Source organism: Saccopteryx bilineata, chromosome 10 (assembly GCF_036850765.1).
Source record: "Saccopteryx bilineata isolate mSacBil1 chromosome 10, mSacBil1_pri_phased_curated, whole genome shotgun sequence".
NCBI classification, from domain to species: domain Eukaryota; kingdom Metazoa; phylum Chordata; class Mammalia; order Chiroptera; family Emballonuridae; genus Saccopteryx; species Saccopteryx bilineata.
The window spans coordinates 18,361,018-18,380,708 of NC_089499.1; the positions used below are offsets into that span (position 1 = coordinate 18,361,018).

The window sequence follows — 19,691 nt, forward strand, 5'->3', positions numbered from 1 at the left end:
TTCGATGTGGGCTCACGCACAGAGTTTTTAGGGCTCCTTAGCTAGCTATCCCATGTAGCCTCTACAGACTCGTCACTGACTGATGGCCTACTAGAACGGGGTTTCTCCACCAAACTGCCAGTTTCCTTCAACTGTTTATCCCACCGAGTAATGTTATTCCTGTGTGGTGGCACTTTGTTATAAACGCGCTGACCTTCACGTTGCACTTTGGTCACAGATTCGAATTTAACGAGCCACAGAACACTGAACTTTCCTCTGTACCATTCACATCTCGACTGGCATGGCCGTGGGCTACTCTGCTGTATACACGGTGTTAAATCATCATCTGCGCATGCGCACATGACTTTACGGACACACTGTATATACTTAGATTATGGCAGGAAAAGCTACTTGCTGAAATAAAGCAAGTTCTAAACTATTATTAAATTATTTACTTTGCTTTTCAGTGATTAGGGACTTTCAAGAATATGTGGAGCCTGGAGAAGATTTCCCAGCCTCTCCTCAGAGAAGAAATACCATGTCGCAGGAAGACAAAGACGACAGTGTGGTTTTACCTCTGGGTGCGGATACGCTTACACAGAACTTGGGCATTCCAGTACTAATAGTTTGCACAAAGGTTAGTTTGCTTCCTAGAGATTCTGTTACGATATGAACCAGGGATGAACAGTTATTTTGTTTCCCAGACTCCTTTTGGAGTTGACATATTATTTTTCCTAGATAGTTTTTCTTAACAAATAGAAATAATAGTTTAAAATATTGAATGATATTCACAATATGGTTTTATGGTCTTAATCATATATTTTTTTTGAAAGAAAATGTTATTTTAGGTATTCTGTTTGTGATTGAATATCATTTTCCAAATTCCAATTTGACTTATACTAGTAGACATAATTACAGATAAGATGTTAATTTAATTATTAATTTTTGTAATTTTTCCACATTAAATCTTTATATACTAATATCTTAATATTAGAAGTTTTGTACTTAAAATAAAACAGACTTTTAAACACCTACTTTTTTTTTTTTAATTAAGTGAGAGGCAAGAGGCAGAGACAGATTCCCTGACTGGGGTCCACCCAGCAAGCCTCTACAGGCGATGCTCTGCCTGACTGGGCCGCAGCTTTGTTGCTCAGCAGCCGAGCTATTTTAGTGCCTGAGGCTGATCTGAGGCCATGGAACCATCCTCAGCACCCAAGGCCAACTCACTAGAACCGATTGAACTATGGCTGTGGGAGGGGAAGAGAGAGTGAGAGAGAGAGAGAGAGAGAAAGAAGTGAGAGGGGGAGGGGTGGGGAAGCAGATGGTTGTCTCCTGTGAGCCCTGACTGGGAATCGAACCTGGGACTTTCACACGGCAGGCCGACGGTCTACCACTGAGCCAATTGGCCAGGGCCTAAACATCTACTTCTAACACCTAAAATAAAATAAACTTTTAAGCACGCATTATGTAAAGTTGATAACACATTTATTAAGGGTTTTTTATTTATTAAAGAGGTTCTCAGAGGATTGCTGAAATCAAAATTCTGTTTATTTAGTCTGTCACTTTATATACTTTATAATAAAACCAAATTTCCTTTAAAAATAATTTATATTTCAGGGCCCTGGCCGGTTGGCTCAGCGGTAGAGCGTCGGCCTAGCATGCGGAGGACCCGGGTTCGATTCCCGGCCAGGGCACATAGGAGAAGCGCCCATTTGCTTTTCCACCCCTCCGCCGCGCTTTCCTCACTGTCTCTCTCTTCCCCTCCCGCAGCCAAGGCTCCATTGGAGCAAAGATGGCCCGGGCGCTGGGCATGGCTCTGTAGCCTCTGCCTCAGGCGCTAGAGTGGCTCTGGTCGCAATATGGCGACGCCCAGGATGGGCAGAGCATCGCCCCCTGGTGGGCAGAGCGTCGCCCCCTGGTGGGCGTGCCAGGTGGATCCCGGTCGGGCGCATGCGGAAGTCTGTCTGACTGTCTCTCCCTGTTTCCAGCTTCAGAAAAATGAAAAAAAAAAACAAAAAAAACAAACAAAAAAAAATAATAATTTATATTTCAAATGTATCTTCTATTTAGCCTTTATTGTTTGTAGAATGCCATGGAATAGTTAAGAAAATGACAGAACATGTAAACCCTTTTGAGATCTAAAATTATTAATAATTTTTGTTTCATAAAATTTGCACATATAATTGAAAGAGGTTATGGAATTCATCTTTGGGATAAAGATGATAAAAAAAATTAAATCTAGCTTAAGTTTTACTTTAAACACTGCAAAATTTATCAGTAACAATTGGGGAAGGGTAGCATTTAAGTCAAGTCTATTATCTGAATCGTTACCAAATGAGTCATGATTCATAAAAATTTTAAGCCAGAAGAGATCATCTGCAGTATTTCACAGAATGGAAAGCACTATCAGTTGTTCTTTGGTTTAAGAGCTTTAAATGGGTTGGGGGATGGGAGAATGTGTTTGTCAGGGTGGAGGAAGAACGTTAGTTTAACTCGGCTTAAGGACTGGAAATTGAGATTCAGAGAGACTGTTTCTTGCTTCAGGTCCAGATCCTCTTATTTCAATTAAAATTTTTTTTACTAAACTATCATGCTTCACCAAAAGTGTCAAAAGTATAATAATTATAAGTATCTTTAGTCATTTGAAATAATTACTCTCTATGTTCTATGAAATGTACATACGCACAAAAATTACATACCAAATTTGAACCCAAACTAATACTAGGTATAATGAACATTATTAAGTGTTTATTTTTAGATTTTAAACCTCAATTTAGATGGGTTTTAGTGAAGTTATTTGGATACCGTGATTTTGAACATGCCTTTTTTTATGTAACATTTTTCTGTGGCAAGTAGAATTCAGAAATTGTTTCATTGATTGTACTGGTGACATTTTAAAAATAGCCTGTAAGTCCCCCTTGCTTTGCTGTTGATGAATTGTAGTGAGAGTGGATAAAAGCACGAGGAAAGAAATGAAGGTCAGTAGAGTTATCAGATAACCAGAGGAACAAAGAGGCAATAGTGAGAGCTGCGGACTCCCTGGATATGCGGTGTTTTATAGAACACAAATAGATTTTAGATCTTAAAAACTTTGTTCTAGGCCGTAAGTAGTTGAATTAGCATTGTCCTGTTATTCTTCATTCCTTTCTGTACTACAGCTTTCTCTTTAGTGTCCTCACCACATTCAATATAATTTAGAAAACAATGCTTTTAAAGAAATAAAATTATTCATTAGTCTTAAGATTCCAGCTAACCTGACCTGTGGTGGCACAGTGGATAAAGCGTCCACCTGGAAATGCTGAGGTCGCCGGTTCAAAACCCTGGGCTTGCCTGGTCAAGGCACATATGGGAGTTGATGCTTCCAGCTCCTCCCCCCTCCTTTCTCTCTGTCTCTCTCTCCTCTCTCTCTATCTCTCTCTCTCCCTTCTCTAAAAATGAATAAATAAAATAAAATTAAAAAAAAAAAGATTCCAGCTAAATGTCTCTAGACATATAGGAGTAACTGATAGTCTAGGTCCTATTGTTCAATCACCATATCAAAGTGGTAGTTTTGTGATATTTCCCCACCCTAAACTGAAGTGATTGAGTCATTATATTTAATTTTGAATTATTTTATCTCAACAGTGTGATGCCATCAGTGTATTGGAGAAAGAACACGACTACAGAGATGAACATTTTGATTTTATTCAGTCACATATCCGGAAGTTTTGTTTACAGTGTATCCTTTTAATACATTGATTGGTGCAGTGTACTTTACCCAAGTTTTTTGTTTGTTTGCTTGTTTTAAAGAAAAGAATTAAATTGATGGACTTTAGAAATTTCATAAATTTGTTCCTTCTGCCCTGGTTGGAAATTTCATTTTAGGTCTCAAATTATTTATATCTGGGCATTTTGAGATATAAAAGCACATATTAAAGTATGTAAATTTGATTTGCTGTGTTTAAAGTATTATTCTTAAGAAAAATAATCATTAGTCTTATGTGGAAAATTCTAATGAGTTGGCATTGTAAACATTCTGATTGAAAAGTGGTATTTATACCATCTATGTTTTTATCCTAAAATGATGAGATGAAATTGTTATCAAATCAATATGTATTGTTTTCTTTTTTTTAAAAGCTCAGTTCTAAGTTATAAATAGGTTAATTCAATACTCTTAGTAGAATTAATAATCTTTTAGCTGGTCATTACTGACATTCTGTTTTAGAGTCTGAATAAATGAAATCAGATCTACCACTTACCCCTCCCCCCCACGCAAAAAAAAAGGTGGTATTCATTTATTGGGTGGGCAGTGAGGCATGATCAACACAGAGGCTTATGTGTTCTCATTTTTTATATGTTTAGTATGTTATCTCCACAGATAGTCTTAACCTAGTGATTTCAAACTCTAGCTGTCCCCATATAAGACTTACTGAATTAGAACATTCCACGGTTAACTAGAGAATCTATAGTTTTGAAATGCTTTCTGGGTGATTTTAATGATCACAAGGTTAGAAACCTATCATAAGGAATCTTGTCTAGTCTAGGTTGCAAGGATTAGATTAGCCAAGAACAACATACACATCTCAAAGGAGGATAAAGTGAGGGTTGGAAGTGAATGCTTTTAAGAGAATTTACTGTAGATATCTTCAGCGAAGAGAGAGCTGTGGAGCAGATATTTTGCAGTTTCATTCTCCTACCAGAGCTTTTGGGTCTGAAAAGTGAAGAATTATATTGGGAGTAGGTAGAAATAATAAGTAATATACACATGTTTATAGTATCTGTAGATTTCATTTTCACTAATGGATGTTTACTTTAAGGACCACTCAGTAGAAAGCGTGGCTGAATAATGAATAGGCTCACTCGACACTGGTGGTTTTCCTTTCCTTTTCCTTCAGTTCTCTGTCCTCTCCATGGCCCTTTCTCTCCTGTGTCACATAATAGGTGAGTCAGGTTGAATTAAAGGGCATTTGTGTACATAAGAGCCTTTAAAAAGAAAACAAAAGTGGAAGTAATGGAAGCAGGTATACATAGCCTTTTTTATCTTTGAAGCTTACAAAATTTGAGAACAGTCTCTTTTAACATGGATTTAATTCCATACTTCAAAGTGAACATACAGAAATGTAATCAGGAAGGAGGCTGTCCACTAAAAAAATTTCAGACCTGCGTAGGGCTAGTTGATTTTAAAAGACTGTGACAAGTCACTTCAACATAGTGAGGTGTGTGTGTCAGGGCATCAGTTCAAAATCATCTTTATCTTTAAAATTTTAATTGCAATACAAATTTTTCAGCTTCGAAATCTTTCAAATTATCACAAATTGGTTCTCATGAGAACGATCATTAATGAAAAGTTGACACAATTAAGCTTTTTACTTAAGAGTATATTTGTTTCTTCTGAGTTTTATGGTAAGTAGTGATACCACTTTTAGGGTCTTGTCCTAGGAAATACGAATATCCCCGATCAGAAGTCAGTCTATTCCCAGCGCACCCTTTTGACCCGAGCTACCGTTTCTCTCAGGACACTATGGCCAGTGCAAGAGAGTGGCCCTGAGCATGGTCATAAAAGGTCAGGTAGCCACTCTGACCACATTATCTGTCACATTGACCCCTTCCCCACAGGCCTCTTTTGACCTCTTGATCTATCATGTAGTTTGGATAAAACTTAGGATCTGATTTAATTAATATTATCATCATGTGAGGTTGTCATAGCTCAAGTTTTGGTCAGGAAGTCTACCTTGGAACATTTCTCAAGGCTTCCTGGTAATCCCTATTGGCTCGTCTCTCTTTGTGGGTCTCCTGAGGTTTGTCCCCAAAGTCATCATTCCTGGAGCTAGTAAAAACCAGAAGAGAAGTGCAAACCATTTTTGCTGAAAAGGCAAACAAAACAATTGTTGATAAATAATACCCCTCCATGAAGTTTAGGAAGTTTTAAAACAAATGGCCTCTTAATGTGTAAATACAGGTAGTAGTGAGATCAGTATTACTAAATTTACCATTTCTCTCTTGGATTAATGAGATTTATTTTATTATAGCTTGTTATAAAATGTTTTATTTGCATTTTAACCTGTATGTAAGAATTTTATACTTTTGAAATTTTGATTACCCTATAATGTACCTTTAGATATTTTTTTTGAAACTAATAAATCTTGCAGCTGTGAACGTTAGACTGAGAACAAGAACTTTATGGAATTTGTCCAGAAATTTCTTTAACGGTATTATTCAGATGGTGCAGCACTTATTTACACTTCAGTAAAAGAAAACAAAAATATAGATTTAGTATATAAATACATCGTTCAGAAGCTATATGGATTTCCGTATAAGATTCCTGCTGTTGTAGTGGAAAAAGATGCAGTATTTATGTAAGTATGCACTTAAATATATCATTTCATCATGTATTGTTGCTACAGTTTGATGGTGAGTCATCACCTTCAGTTGTGAGGTGAGACTAGCAGAACTTGACATGATGAGTGGGTGAGAATCTCCTCCTAGACTGTTTTATTTGTAACCTGCCTTGACCTATTTATCATTGTCTTTTAGGGTTACTGCTGGTCTGGGTCCTTTCTAAAAGGCATTGTTATAGCCACCTTTTGGGGGTATATATCAGTATATCTACTTTTTAATTGGTAATGATAACTTAAAGCACCCAATGTATAATTTAGACAAGCTTTTAAAAGTTACCTGAATAAAATTGGGGGGTGGTAATAATTACCACCATCATCCCCCAAAATAAACTACAGTGGCATTTTTAAAGTCAGGAAGATTCAGAATCATTTTAAGTGGAAACTAGTAAACTATAACATGAGCACTATAATTTTTTTTTAAAGCAGATTAGTTTTCTATAATTGGTCAAATTTATTTTTTATTTTATTTTTATTTTTTTTCAAATTTATTTTTATAAAAATGTTCCCTTCAATGCGTTCATGGCTTGAAAGAAAGAATGACTATATAAATGCTTAAAAATTTCTCACGTGCCTTTCTTTCCAGTCCAGCAGGGTGGGATAATGATAAGAAAATAGGAATATTACATGAAAATTTTCAAACATTAAAAGCAGAAGATAATTTTGAAGACATTATAACTAAACCACCTGTTCGAAAGGTAATAGTTTTAGTATATAGTCTCGATACTTAGACTTTTTTTTCCCCCCCATTGATTTGAGAGAGAGAAAATAAGGGGGTGGGAGAGGGAGAAAGAAGCATCATCTTCTTCTACTTCGTTGTTCCATTTAGTTGTGAGCTCATTGGCTGCTTCTCATATGTGCCCTGCCCGGGGATCAAACCCGAAACCTCAGTGCGCCAGGACAGTGCTCTATCCACTGAGTCACCTGGCCAGGGCCTCAATTTAGGCTTTTACCTGAAGGGGAAGTCCTTAATTTTCATATTGTAAGGTAGAAAGGTAAAAGTGTTCTTTCCTGTCGAAGGGGTTTCCGAGTGTAATTTGGGTGTTGGTAATATATCATTCGAAATAAAGATCTGGTTTATCAAAACCTAAGTCAGCTCTTCAGTTACTGAGTCATGACTTAGCCTTTGGCATATTTATATTAGAAAAATCAGTTCGGCGTCCATATTCTAATGGAAATCCTAGACTAGTGTGAGTGAGCATGTGGATCTGGAACATACTGAATAGGTAGAACCTGTGGACTCTCTAACCTAGAGCTCGGCCGAAAGCCAGGGGAGCCTTGCTAGAATAATTTTATCAGTTGACAGATCTTGGGTCTTCTCCTCAGTCATTAGTTACCTCGCTGTCCAGGAACTCCCATTCATATAAATATTTTGTCTTGACTGTTACCTGATACTCTTCTGACTCAAATTAGGTTTCAGAAGGTACTCTTTCTTCACATATGTTAATTTCATATTAAGCAGTAGATGGTGTTATATAGTTAAGTACTAGAGATGTTTATGAAATGTGTAAAAATGAGTGTTTGCATATAGTACTTCTCACTGACTTAATTTGTACATGTTTCATGAAAAAGTAATTTTGATTTAACATATAATGAGTCTTACTTAAGAATCCAAACATTTACATTGAGCATCTGTCTTATTTGTGTGGGTAATGAGAAATAAGAAGAGTAATGTCAAATGAAAAATAGGTTGGCGTGGTATTTTGGTTTGGATGTCTATTAAAAAAGACACATACATCAGAAAGCAACAGTTTTTCCCAGTCTCTCTTTTACCCACAAATTGGCTTTGTTGTAGTTGTCTGTACTTATGGAGCCATTGTTCAGGCATGTGGTGCTAACTAGGAGGGTGTGATGTAAACATAAATCAAAACCTGGGCCATCTCTCAGGTGGTCCGTAAAGCAGAGGGGAGAGAGACGAGGCTGGGGCGGTGCTGTTGTTGGAAAGTCGGGGCTTGTGAGAAGAGGGGAGGATGCTGAAGGCAGAGTGCACGTGCCCGGAGGCTGGAGTGTGCAAGCGGCCAGCGAGACTGGAAAAGCGTGAAGAGAGCCAGAAGAAGGGTAGGAGGTGAAAGGCAGAGCTCAAGTCTTCCAGGGCCTCCCTCCGGCTCCAGTGAGGACTATGGATTTCATTCCGGGAGGGATGGAAAGTGTTTGGAGAGGGAGTTTGAGCAGAGTGATGTAATCTGACCTAACCTTTTAAAAGGATCAGTCTGGCTACTGGGTGGAAAATGGATGGTGGTGTGCATAAAAGCAAGTTGCTCCTGGTTTCCCTGAAATAAAAACGTAATGGCTCTTCTGTCTCTGAGTAATTAGGAAAAATGAGTAGCAAATGCCCTGCTTCTCCTGTTTCTAGGCTTGCTCATTTATGCATTGCTCTGCTTGTTTCAGTTTGTGCACGAGAAGGAAATTATGGCAGAAGATGACCAAGTGTTTCTTATGAAGCTACAGGTATGAAATCACATCAGAAGCAGACTGAGTATGGTTAATGGGTAAACTGTTATTGTATATATTGTCTTTAAAAATACAGCAGGACGTCTTACGGCTATCTAACCTAGAATTCTTTTGTGTTTCTCAGTCCCTTTTAGCGAAGCAACCACCAACTGCAGCTGGAAGGCCTGTGGTCAGTATTGCCGACCTTGACAAAGTTGTAAAATGCAGTGCTTATTGCTTTAGTTCTTTTTTTTTTTAATCGTATACATGTCTCATATGGGTGTGCTTTGATATAAACTTGATTTAAGACTTTTTGTGGAATTGGTGAGATTTGAAAAGATTAACTCGATTCCCTTTTAGATGACTTAAGTTGTAAAGATCTGTTTTGCAGTATTTGTCGTGCGTCAGTTACTGTGCTGAACCACTTTCACGTGCTATGGTATAAATCCTCACAGCAGCCCCGTGAGGCAGGCGCTATTGGGAAATGGAAGCTTTGAAGGACATGTGGCTTTCCTGAGAGTATATAGCTTGTAGGCTATAAGTCCACGTTGGACCCCAGATCTGACTCTAAAGCTTATCCTTGTAACCACTCTTCATTATCCAATACATTCCTCTTTTTTCATTGAGGGGAAAGTTAGTATTCTAATGTGATGGGTCTCTTGTGTTTTCTAATAACGAGGACACGATTGCTAAACATTTTTGTCAGTGGTTTGCAATGTAAAAGAACCAGTAGAACAGATGGGGTACAGTTGCTAAGTAATTTCTTTTTATAACTTTCGTGAAATTGAAGTTTTCGGTTTTTATGACTATGGCTTTCCTATTCTTACATAGGATGCCTCACCAAGAGTCCCAGGAGGCTCCCCTCGAACTCCAAACAGATCAGTGTCATCCAATGTTGCCAGCGTGTCACCCATCCCTGCTGGGTCCAAAAAAATTGATCCAAACATGAAAGGTACATTTCTCACGGAGAAAACAACACATTTTTCAATAGGAAAAAATTTACTTAGAACCCCATTTTGCCAGAGTAATTTTCATTTTTGTGCAATAGCTTCTCATCTTTGTCTCCATAGATACAATCTCATAGTTAATCATACTGAGAGCCATTTTACAGTATAGCCTTTGTATGTCATTTCTCTGATGTAAGCTTTATGAAAGCTTTGTGTTTTAGTCATCCTATGGTAGATCATTGAAAAAATTCATGTTTTTATAATAGGTTACCTGTAATTAACATAAAGAAAAAAAATGCATGCATAAACGTATAGGAGGATTTGGTAACTTTTTGTAATATTTGAGGCAGATGGTTTTTGTCAGTTATTTTCAAAGAACTCCTTTCAAAGCATAGATATATTAGCATCTAACATGTTTGTTTAAAATGCTTTTGGCCTTTTAAAAATAATATTCTAATTTTTAAATAAATATTTTACACATTTAAAGGTTGCTTATATTTTGTTTTAAGTGTGAGTAGATTAGAGAAATTATCCAACCACACTTGAATTTGAAACATAGAGCTCTTAAGTTTTGAGTCTATTATTCTGTGTGTGATTACTAAAAATAATAACTTATAGAATAATAACATTCTGATGGAAAGTGTTTGTTTTTTGTTCTATAGCTGGAGCTACAAGTGAAGGTGTCCTGGCAAATTTTTTCAACAGTTTGCTGAGTAAAAAGACTGGGTCCCCAGGAGGCCCGGGCGTTGGTGGCGGCAGCCCAGGCGCTGCAGCTGGAGGCGGGACCACTGGCTTACCACCAGCTGCCAAAAAGTCAGGTATACCTAGAGCTAAAAAATTTTTTAAACAGCTTCATTGAGATATGATTTACATGCCATGAAGTTCACTCATTGAAAGCGGACAGTTCAGTAGTGTTAGTTACCGAGTTATGCAAACCATCACCACAATCTAATTTTAGAATATTTTCATCTCCCGGAAAAGAAACCGGCAGCCTATCGGCAGTTACTCCGGCCCTCCCCCGGAAGTCCGGCGGCAACGCTAATCTGCTGTTTGTCTCTGTGGACCTGCTTATCCCGAGATTTAATATAAATGGAACCATGCGTATTTGCCTTCTTTCACATGTTTTCAAGGTTCATCCACAATTCAGTATTTCAGTATTTTATTTCTTTTTATTACTGAACAGAATTCCCTTATATGGATATACCACATTTTATTTATCCATTCATTAGTTCATGGACATTTAAATCATTTCCACTTTTTGACTATTATGAATAATACTGCTATGAACGGGGGGGGAGGTTTTTTTTGTTTTTTTTGGTGACAGATAGGGACAGACAGACAGGAAGGGAGAGAGATGAGAAGCATCCATTTTTTGTTGTGGCACCTTAGTTGTTCGTTGATTGCTTTCTCATATGTGCCTTGACCCAGGGGCTACAGCAGACCGAGTAACCCCTTGCTCAATCCAGCGACTTTGGGCTCAAGCCAGCAACCATGGGGTCATGTTTATGATCTCACGCTCAAGCCAGTGACCCTGTGCTCAAACTGAATGAACCCACACTCAAGCCTGATGTGCCTATGCTCAAGCCACACTACCTTGGGGTTTTGAACCTGGGTCCTCTGCGTCCCAGTCCGACGCTGTATCCACTGTGCCACCACCTGGTTAGGCGAATGTTTGTTTTTGTGTGGACATCTGTTTTTATTTCTCTTGGGTACATACCTAAGAGTGGAATTTCTGGGTCACGTAGTAATTCTATGTTTAAGTTTTTGAAGAACTGCCAAGGTGTTTTTCAGAACTGCACTATTTTACATTCCCAGCAGCAGGGTCTGAGGGTCCCAATTTCTCCACATCCTTTTCAACATTTGTTACAGTCCGTCTTTCTGGTTAGAGCAATCCTAGTGTCTGTGAACATCCTAGTGTTTGTGAATTCTACCCCATTGTGACTTTGATTTGCATTTCCCTGTTGGCTAACGATGTTGAGAATCTTTTCATGTGTTTATTGGCCATTTATATGTCTTCTTTGGAGAAATGTCTGTTCAGATCATTTTCCCATTTTTAAACTGGGTTGTCTTTTTACTGTTGAATCTTAAGTGTTATTTAAATATCTGTTTCCTAGACCCTCCTCAGATAAAGGATTGGCAGATGTGTTCTCCCATTGTGTTGGTTGTCCTTTGACTTTTCTTAATAGTGTCCTTTGTAGCACAACAGTTTGAATTTTAAAAAAATTTTTTTTAAATTTTTATTTTATTTATTCATTTAGAAAGGAGAGAGAGAGAGAGAGAGAGAGAGAGAAGGGGGGAGGAGCTGGAAGCATCAACTCCCATATGTGCCTTGACCAGGCAAGCCCAGGGTTTCGAACCGGCGACCTCAGCATTTCCAGGTTGATGCTTTATCCACTGCGCCAACAACAGTTTTGAATTTTGATGTTTATTTTTCTTTTGTTGCTCTTTAAACAGACTTTTTAAGCCATTCTCCTTTTTTAAACTCACCTTCTTGCCACCCTTTCACAAATACCGTTTTTTAACCTTTTACAGGTTTCTGGGTATAAATTGAATGACACTTTGGCTTTCCTCAGTTTCTCAGTACTATAAATATTTATTTCGTTACAGTGCGTGCATCTTCTGTCTAGATTCCAAAATTTAGTTATTTTCTGTGTTACTCTTCTTACTGTCCTGTGCCTATTTTGAAAATATCTTTATGAGATTAAATGATAGGTGCTAGTTTTACTTCCATTTGGTAATACACTATTTTAAAGGAGGGAATTTATTTTTAAATTAGGATGTTTATGTAACTTAGTGTTAACCAAAAACTAAAAGACTAGGTGAGAGGCAATAAGCATTTATTTTTTATCTAAAAGAAGAGCTATTCAGGAAACACTGATTCAGGGAGAAACCTAAATGGTGTTAGGAGACAAAGGCCAGGGTACCTTATGAGAAACGGAAAGGGAACAATTATATCAGTTACATCATCAGTTATGTCAGTAAGAAGACATTTCTAGAGTGCAGATAAGCTAACGTTAAGGATGCTAATTCTAAAGAACATTTTTAATATTTAGTTCTGTACTCATAATAATCTGATTTCTTGTTGTCTTTGCAAACAGTTGTTTAGGATACAATGCTTTCAGCCCACTCCAAGGTTATTGTGCTTTGTTTTAACATTCCATAGGTTGGAGTCATCCTCTGGGATGGCAGCTCCAACTCCATTTTAAAGTGGTTCTGTTTGTATTACTTTTTTACATTGGTATAAAAGATACTTTGACTTACATATAAATCTTGTTTCTTTTCCCTCAACATAGGCCAGAAGCCTGTCCTATCAGATGTTCACGCGGAACTGGACAGAATTACACGAAAACCAGTTACAGTTTCTCCTACAACACCAACGTCTCCTACGGAAGGAGAAGCTTCCTGAAGATACCAAATAAAGCCATTATTCAGTTTTCTGGGATAATGTAAACTTGCCTCTGCCTTTTCCTTCAAGAGTGGAATTAGGGAGCTGGAGTGCTTTTTCAGATGGACTAAATTTATTCTTTTTTTTTTGTGGTTGCCCATTTTTATAAACGGGAGCTATACAGAAGAACAAATAGTCTTCACTATGTAGGGTTGCTATTTGTATCGCCACTTTGCATAAGGAAGTCATTCGGGATTTTGAAAAACTCAGAATTTAGAGGTCTGAAGTACAGCCATTGGTTGTATTCTACAGGCACTTAACACACAGAGGAGGGTTAAGGAAGGACACAGAATAATATGCTTTGGGCATTTGATGGACTTGGAAGTCCAAGCTTAGTTTAGTTAAGACCATTAAAATCATTTATTTGTTAGTTTTACTGGAAAAGAGAAGATGATTATCAGATTTTCCACAGCAACATAAATATACCCCCACGCACAGAATATGCTGAGAAAACCATCAGATAGCATTTGATACACTAGTCATTGTCTAAATTCACGACCCTGTTAAATTATCAAAATACGATTTTGAGATATTGGCTAAGATTTGTTTCTTTAACGGAGAAGAAAAGAAAGCACACTGCCTAAATGTGTAAAAGAAAAATGCAGAGGTTATTAAAATGTAAATCGGTAACAGTCCTTGGATTTGTCTATATATATATATGTCATATATATGTATGTCATATATATATATATATATGGCTCTGCCTTAATATACCCTTTTTTTGTTTGTGACTTTCAACTGTAATCAGTTAATAAAGTATTTATTCTCTGCATTCAGGTTCAAATAACGTTGCATTCTCTTATATTTAAATTTGTATTTATCAGATAATGAATAAGATTTGTTAGTATTTTGAAGTGTTTTGACTTAAATAGGATTTTTAAGCACTCTGATCTTTCATCTTCTTTCTAAAAGACTGAGTACACGAGATTCACTATCCTGTAAGTTTCCTTAAATTGGGAGTTTACCTTGATCAAACACATCTTCCCCACACATCTCGTACCATGTCAGCATTCTTAGTGGATAAAAATAGAGCCTTTTATCACTTACTGGGCAGAAGCTGCTTTTAACAGCTTGGCAAATGCACTGACACATATCTACTCTTACAGGTGAGAACACCTGTTAGTAGTTCTTTTTCAATACTTTTCAGTATTTGTTTTAGAAACTTCATAAGAACAATTTCATCTTACTGAAATTCAGGGCTAGACACATGTACGTTTGACCCATTAAGTCATTTCAGATAATTGGAAAATGTGGTTACTATACTTTAAATTGGTCTTTGTTACTACTTTAAAATATATATTCCAAAGATTTCTTTTCAACACAATGTTTGAGGACAGTATGCCTGCTCTCTCACATAATACTTTCATTAGAACTTTAAAATCTGGTTAGTTTTATAATGGCATTTGGCACCTAATAGCAGAAGATAAATGCTAAAAATATATGAGGGTAATAATTTGCTTCAATGCAGAAAAAACTTAGGGTGTTCATGGGCATGGAAACATTAATTTATAAAAATATTTTATTTGATAATTATGAGATGAAAAAAGCCATTGATAAAAATCTTTAGTCCAGAAAGGGTTATATAGTCACTGTGTTGTAAAGACCAGTTTTTCTAAAGTAGTACCTGATGAAGTAAGTGACAATAATGAAGGAAAGAAAAGTGTAGACTGCATCATGCTATACTTTGCTATGTGTTTGCATGTTTAGACCAACTCATTTTTTCTGTGTGCCAATGGAGATGTATTAGAAAATCCTTGAAATTAGTTGAGTTGTTACCTGGAATAACTGTAATCATGCCCTTTATGTGGAATTTGGTTTTAACGAATCTAAAACCTTGTGTTTACCGTGTTTAAACCTAAAACCTATTTTTGTCCCAAGTTTTGCAAGGATATTTGTTTCTCAGCTAATTTTTTGTATGTTTGTTTTTAAACACTTTTTATTGAAGTATACACTGCAGAGAAGTGTTCGAGCTGTAGGTGTCTGGTTTGGAATACCACAGAGTGAGCTCCAAGATCGAGAAAGACAACGTGACTCCCACCCGCGAGGTCTCCTGGGCGCCTCCTTGTCTGATCTTTACCCACCAACTAATCACTGTCCTAGTAACTTCCAAAGCTGTAGAGAAGTTTTCCTTTTAATCTTTATATAAATGGAATCATAGAGATTATATTCTTTTTGTGCCCGGCTCCTTTTAATATTAGTTCTGTGGTTTATCCATTTGGCTGCATGTAGCAATAGATACCCATTCTCATTGCACCATTATGTTCCATTGTGCAGATATACTATGATTTACACATTATGCTATTGATGGGATGGGTGTATAATGGTTTCCTATTGCTGCTCTTTCAAATTACCAAAATTTAGTGGCCTAAAACAACATATGATTAGATCAGAAGTCCAAGATCAGTCTAACTGGGTTAAGCTGTCGGCAAGGCTGGTTTCTTCTGGCGGCTCCAAGGAGCATCTTTTCTTTCCAGCTTCTGCCTGCATCCCTTGGTCTGTGGCCTCTCCATCTTCAAAGCTAACAGCATTGTGTCTTCACCTCTCTGCTTCCATCATGTTGCTTCTCACTCTGACTCTGCCGCCTCCCTTGGTTCAGGGTCCACTTGATCACGTTGGGCCAAGCTGGGTAACCCATTGTACGCTCCCTTTCTTGACTCGAGTTCTCGCTTGTATGGTGTCTGAAGAGAAATAGGATGTAAATCATCTTTGTTTCTCCATAGGTGTTCCCCACCCCACGGCCCTTTGGCTTCTTTCAAGATTTTTTATCTTTGATTTTATGAAGTTTGAATATGATATGTCTAGGTGTTATGAATTCTTTTTTTCTTTATGTTCTTGGAACTTCCTGGATCTGTGGTTTTGTGTTCCACATTAATTTAGGGAGAATTCACAGTCATTTTTTAAAAGTTTTTATTTATTCATTTTAGAGAGGGGAAAGAGACAGAGAGAGAGAGGAGAGACAGAGAGAGAGGGGAAGAGCAGGAAGCATCAACTCCCATATGTGCCTTGACCAGGCAAGCCCAGGGTTTCGATCTGGCGACCTCAGCGTTTCCAGGTCGATGCTTTAGCCACTGCGCCACCACAGGTCAGGCCTTGCAGTCATTTTTGCTTCAAATATTTCTTCTGTTCCTTTCTGGCTTCGGGCATCCCCATTATGTATGTTACATGTTTTTGGGTATTTGGTTCCTTGTTGTTGTTGTCACTTTTCTCTTTGTTTTTTAGTCTTGGGAGTTGCTCTTGCGTACCCTTCAGCTCAGTCTCTTTCCTCAGCATGTCCAGTGAACCCATGTAAAGCATTCTACATTTCTGTTGGGTTTTTTTGTTGTGTTTTTATTTATTTTATCTCTAGCATCTTTTTCATTCTTTCTTAGAATTTCTATCTCTGCTTATACCGTCCATCTGATCTTGCATGTTGTCTACTTTTTCTGTAAGAGGCCTTAGCATATTAATCAGTTTTAAAGTCATGGTTTGGTGATTCCAGTATCTGCCAGACTGGGTGTGATTCTGATTCTTACTCTGCTGTGTTTGTTTGTATGTGTGTTTTGTTTTATTCTGTGTGCCTTTTAGTGTGCTGTGTAATTTTCCCTTGGTAGCTGGTCACGATGCAGTGGGTGAAGGGAACTCCAGTGACTAGGCCTCTAGAAATGAGTTGGGGGAGGGGAAGCATTCCTGTAGTCCTGTGATTGGGTGTCAGTGAGCCGGTGCCTAATCGGGGCTGTGAGTTTAAGGAGTGCTTCTCAGCCCCCCAGCCCTTCGGTGAGACTGGATGGTTGCTTATGCTCTGATAAAACTCCAATAGGTTCGGCTTCGGTAAAATATGTAGTCTAAGGGCAGGCCTTGTTAAGAACAGGACTCTGGTGTGTTTGCCTATTTCAAAATGGTTCTTCCCCCTGCCAGAAGCACCAGGGGATTTTTCTCTGATCTTCCTTAGAGAACCTGGTCAGTTCTGGAGAGAGAACTCACAAAGTGTGGGGATCCCCTAAGACTGGGCGTTTGTAACTCACAGACTTGTCTACTCTCAGCCTCCAGCGATTTCTCAATCACGGATCAGTCCTTCCTCCTTCTGACTGTCTCCCTGAGGTTTCTGCTTCAGTTAAATCATGATTTTCAATGTCTGCCTGCCTGTCTCCCGCTTTGGAACGACAGTTGGTCCTATAATCTCACTTCTCCGACAGATCAAAGAGGAGTTTTTGATTTTTCAGTTTGTTCAGCTTTTTGCTTGTTAGGGTGGACAGATAACTTCTAACTCCTTACTTGTGGGACTGGAAACGAAGTCTAATTTCCTCTTAAAATCCTGCAAAGTCCCTTTGCCAAGTAAAGTAATATTTGCAGTTTCCAGGAATTAAGACATAGAGATCTTTGGGGGACCATTATTCAGCATGACGGGATGTTTGGGTGGTTTTCAGTTTTTTTCCATTGCTATTATGAATTATGCTGTTACAAACATTCTCAAATGTGTTTTCTGGAAAACGTGTTCTTGTTTCTTTTGGGTATGTTTGTAGACTTGGATTGTTTGGTCCAAGGCTATCTGTATAATCAAGTTTAGTAGATAATGCCAAACAATTTTTCCTAAATGGTTAAAAGAGTTCTCATTCCTGGGAGAAAATATTGCAGATTATATATCTGATAAGTAAAGGTTTTAGTATCAAGAATATATAAAGAACGCTTACAACTCGGTAATAAGACAACCCAATGTTAACATGGGCAGAAGATTTGAACAGACTTTTCTCTGGAGAAGGTATACAAATGACAAGCTCATGAAAAGATGCCTGATACTAGTAAGTAGGAAAAGCGCAAGTCAAAACCACAACGAGATACCACTTTACAGCAAAAGTAAAAAATGTTGATGAAGATATGGAGACATTAGAACCCCCGTATATTGATGGGAATGTAAAATGGTGCAGTTGCTTTTGAACCAGGGTAGTGGTTCCTCATAAGGTTAAACATAGAGTCACCACCATATGACATGACCCAACATTTCCACCCCTAGCTAGATATATATCATATATACCCAACAGAAATGAAAATATACGTCCTCACAGAAACTTGTATACAAATGTTACAGCATTATTCATAACAGGAAAATATGGAAACCCAAACTGATTGACAGATGGATAAACGTGGCGTATCCATACACAGGAATATTTTCAGCTGTAAAATGGAGTGAAGTAGTATTGAAATATGCTATGGTATAGATGAACCCTGAAAACTGTTAAGTGATAGAAGCCAGTCACAAAAAGTCACATTGTATGATTCCATTTACATAGAATATCCAGAATAGGAAAATCCATTGAGACAGAAACATTAGTGGTTGTCAGGGGAGGGGGAGAGGAAATTGAAGAGTGACTGCTAATCGATACGGGTTTCTTTTGAGGGTGATGAAAATACTCTGGGTCCCGGATGGCTAGCTCAGTTGGTTAGTGCATCATCTCGATACTCAAAGGTTGCAAGAATGATCCCCAGTCAGGGCACATACAGGAACAGATCCTGTCCTGTTGATGTTTCTTTCTCTCCTCTTTCTATAAAATCAAGGAATAAATGTTTAAAAATATTCTGGAATTAAGTAGTGATGGTGGTTGCGTGGCCTTGTGAATATATTAAAAACTGACTTGAACATTTCAAAAGGGTGAATTATGGTATGTGAGTTATATATAGATTGATTTTTAAAAAAAATTCCCATTACTACCAGCAATGTATGAGTTTCAGTTGCTCCACGTATTTGTCTACACTTGCTATTGTTTTTCTTTAATTTCAGACAGTCTGGCAGGTATACAGTAAGATTTCATTGGTTTTAACTGTATTTTCTTGTTATCTAATGAAGTGAAACATGTTTTATGTTTATTGGCCATTTGGTACCATTATGGAGGGGAAATCATCCTTCACTACACTACAGTGCCACCTCGGCACTATAATTTGTCCATTTTTGCATGCATTTGTTTCCTTTGTAAAGTCCCTGTGTAAGAGTCTTGTCCTGGGAGCCGGAGCAGCTGCGTGAGGGTATCAGAGACAATGGCCGAGTCAAGAATAAACAAAAAGGACGGAAGTCCAGGAATATATTTCACATAACCACCCCAGAAAAACTTTGAGCTTAGAAGTAGAGCAAAACCAGTTACCACTATCTTAAGAAAATAAGCACTGTTAATGAAGCTTTTGTAGATATAAAGAAGGAGCTTGCTCCCCTCCTCAAAGGCCTTTCCTTTGAACCTGCAGAAATAGCTGATCTCTCAGCCATGTCACGAAAACAAACCAGTAAATGTTGATGAAGCTACAAGATTAATGGTTCAGTTGTAATGCACTGGTCATGCATCAAATTCCCCCCAAAACGCAATAAAATAAATGTTTTATACAAAAAAAGAGAGTCTTGTCCTGTGTGTGTGTGTGTGTGTGTGTGTGTGTGTGTTTCTTACTGCTCATTTTTAGCATATTCAGGATACTAGTCCTTGTCAGATAGATAGTGCTAATATCTTCTCCCAGTCTGGGGCTTGGGACTCTCTTATTGGTATCTTTTGATGAATAGAA

General features: G+C 37.8%; 1 protein-coding gene and 1 pseudogene across 1 annotated transcript in view; both read left to right on the plus strand.

Moving 5' to 3' along the window:
* Positions 1-13,948, plus strand: part of DYNC1LI1 (dynein cytoplasmic 1 light intermediate chain 1) — a 36,703-nt gene extending 22,755 nt beyond the window's left edge. The window contains exons 5-13 of the mRNA XM_066246107.1: positions 447-616; positions 3,604-3,697; positions 6,179-6,314; positions 6,940-7,051; positions 8,742-8,801; positions 8,929-8,973; positions 9,615-9,735; positions 10,393-10,548; positions 13,024-13,948. Of these exons, the coding sequence (XP_066102204.1) occupies positions 447-616; positions 3,604-3,697; positions 6,179-6,314; positions 6,940-7,051; positions 8,742-8,801; positions 8,929-8,973; positions 9,615-9,735; positions 10,393-10,548; positions 13,024-13,136 (1,007 nt within the window). The 3' untranslated portion in view covers positions 13,137-13,948. The remainder of the gene's footprint in view (positions 1-446; positions 617-3,603; positions 3,698-6,178; positions 6,315-6,939; positions 7,052-8,741; positions 8,802-8,928; positions 8,974-9,614; positions 9,736-10,392; positions 10,549-13,023) is intronic.
* An 854-nt stretch (positions 13,949-14,802) lies between these two features.
* On the plus strand, positions 14,803-19,492 carry LOC136313981 (ribosomal biogenesis factor-like; annotated as a pseudogene).
* The last annotated feature ends 199 nt before the right edge of the window (positions 19,493-19,691 follow it).